General features: G+C 36.6%; 1 protein-coding gene across 1 annotated transcript; it reads left to right on the top strand.

Annotated features, from left to right (window-relative positions):
- Nucleotides 1-271: 271 nt before the first annotated feature.
- LOC109170965 lies at nt 272-760 on the top strand. The gene has a single exon (XM_019320098.1). It carries the CDS (start codon nt 272-274, stop codon nt 758-760), a length of 489 nt encoding a protein of 162 aa, XP_019175643.1.

Below are 760 nucleotides of genomic sequence, written 5' to 3'. Positions count from 1 at the left end.
CAACCTTTGGGCGACTCTTAAATATTTCATAATTATTAAACTTTCAATTTAACCAATACAATGAAAATAAAATAAAATCATGTCATCTCATTATAAGCATCATGTAATCATGGGTAATTGAATTTTATTTAAATTTGATATCTATTAAAACTTTATAATTTGGCCACTTTGGTGACTAACAAATCAATCATAATTAGATACCAAGTAAAGTGGATATAATATACTAGTAATAAATAATATCATAAAAATATCCATATACATAATTATCACTATGGCATTCGCAGATGACATAGTCATTTTTGTCAATGGCTCGTCTGGTTCCCTAAAAGCTTTGTCGGAGGTTCTGCAGCTGTATCAGGACGGTTCCGAACAAAAAATTAATTATAGCAAGAGTTTCTTCGTCACCTCAAAACATTGCCGAAGCGGTAGGGTTGCGGCTATGTCCCAAATACTGGCAATGCAATGCACCACTTTACCATTCCGTTATCTGGGGGTCAACATGTTCACGGGCAGAAATAGAACACACTATTATCAGCATCTACTGGAGAAGATTGACAATAAATTACTCGGTTGGCAGAGAAAACTGCTATCCGAAGGAGGCAGATTAACGCTCATTAAACGTGTTCTAACAATGATTCCAATGTATACAATGGCGTCTGTGACACTGCCTAAGCATGTTGTGAGATCTCTGGAGGCAAAGTTAGCCAATTTCTTTTGGGGCAGTTTCGAGGGGAAGCCCAAACGACACTGGGTGAAATAG

This window comes from Ipomoea nil, unplaced genomic scaffold (assembly GCF_001879475.1).
Source record: "Ipomoea nil cultivar Tokyo-kokei standard unplaced genomic scaffold, Asagao_1.1 scaffold3384, whole genome shotgun sequence".
In the NCBI taxonomy this organism is placed as follows: domain Eukaryota; kingdom Viridiplantae; phylum Streptophyta; class Magnoliopsida; order Solanales; family Convolvulaceae; genus Ipomoea; species Ipomoea nil.
This window is presented reverse-complemented; position numbering and strand designations above follow the sequence as displayed.

Coding starts and splice junctions, on each gene's coding strand:
- LOC109170965 (XM_019320098.1), top strand. CDS start 272: ATGGCATTCGCAGATGACATAGTCATTTTTGTCAATGGCTCGTCTGGT.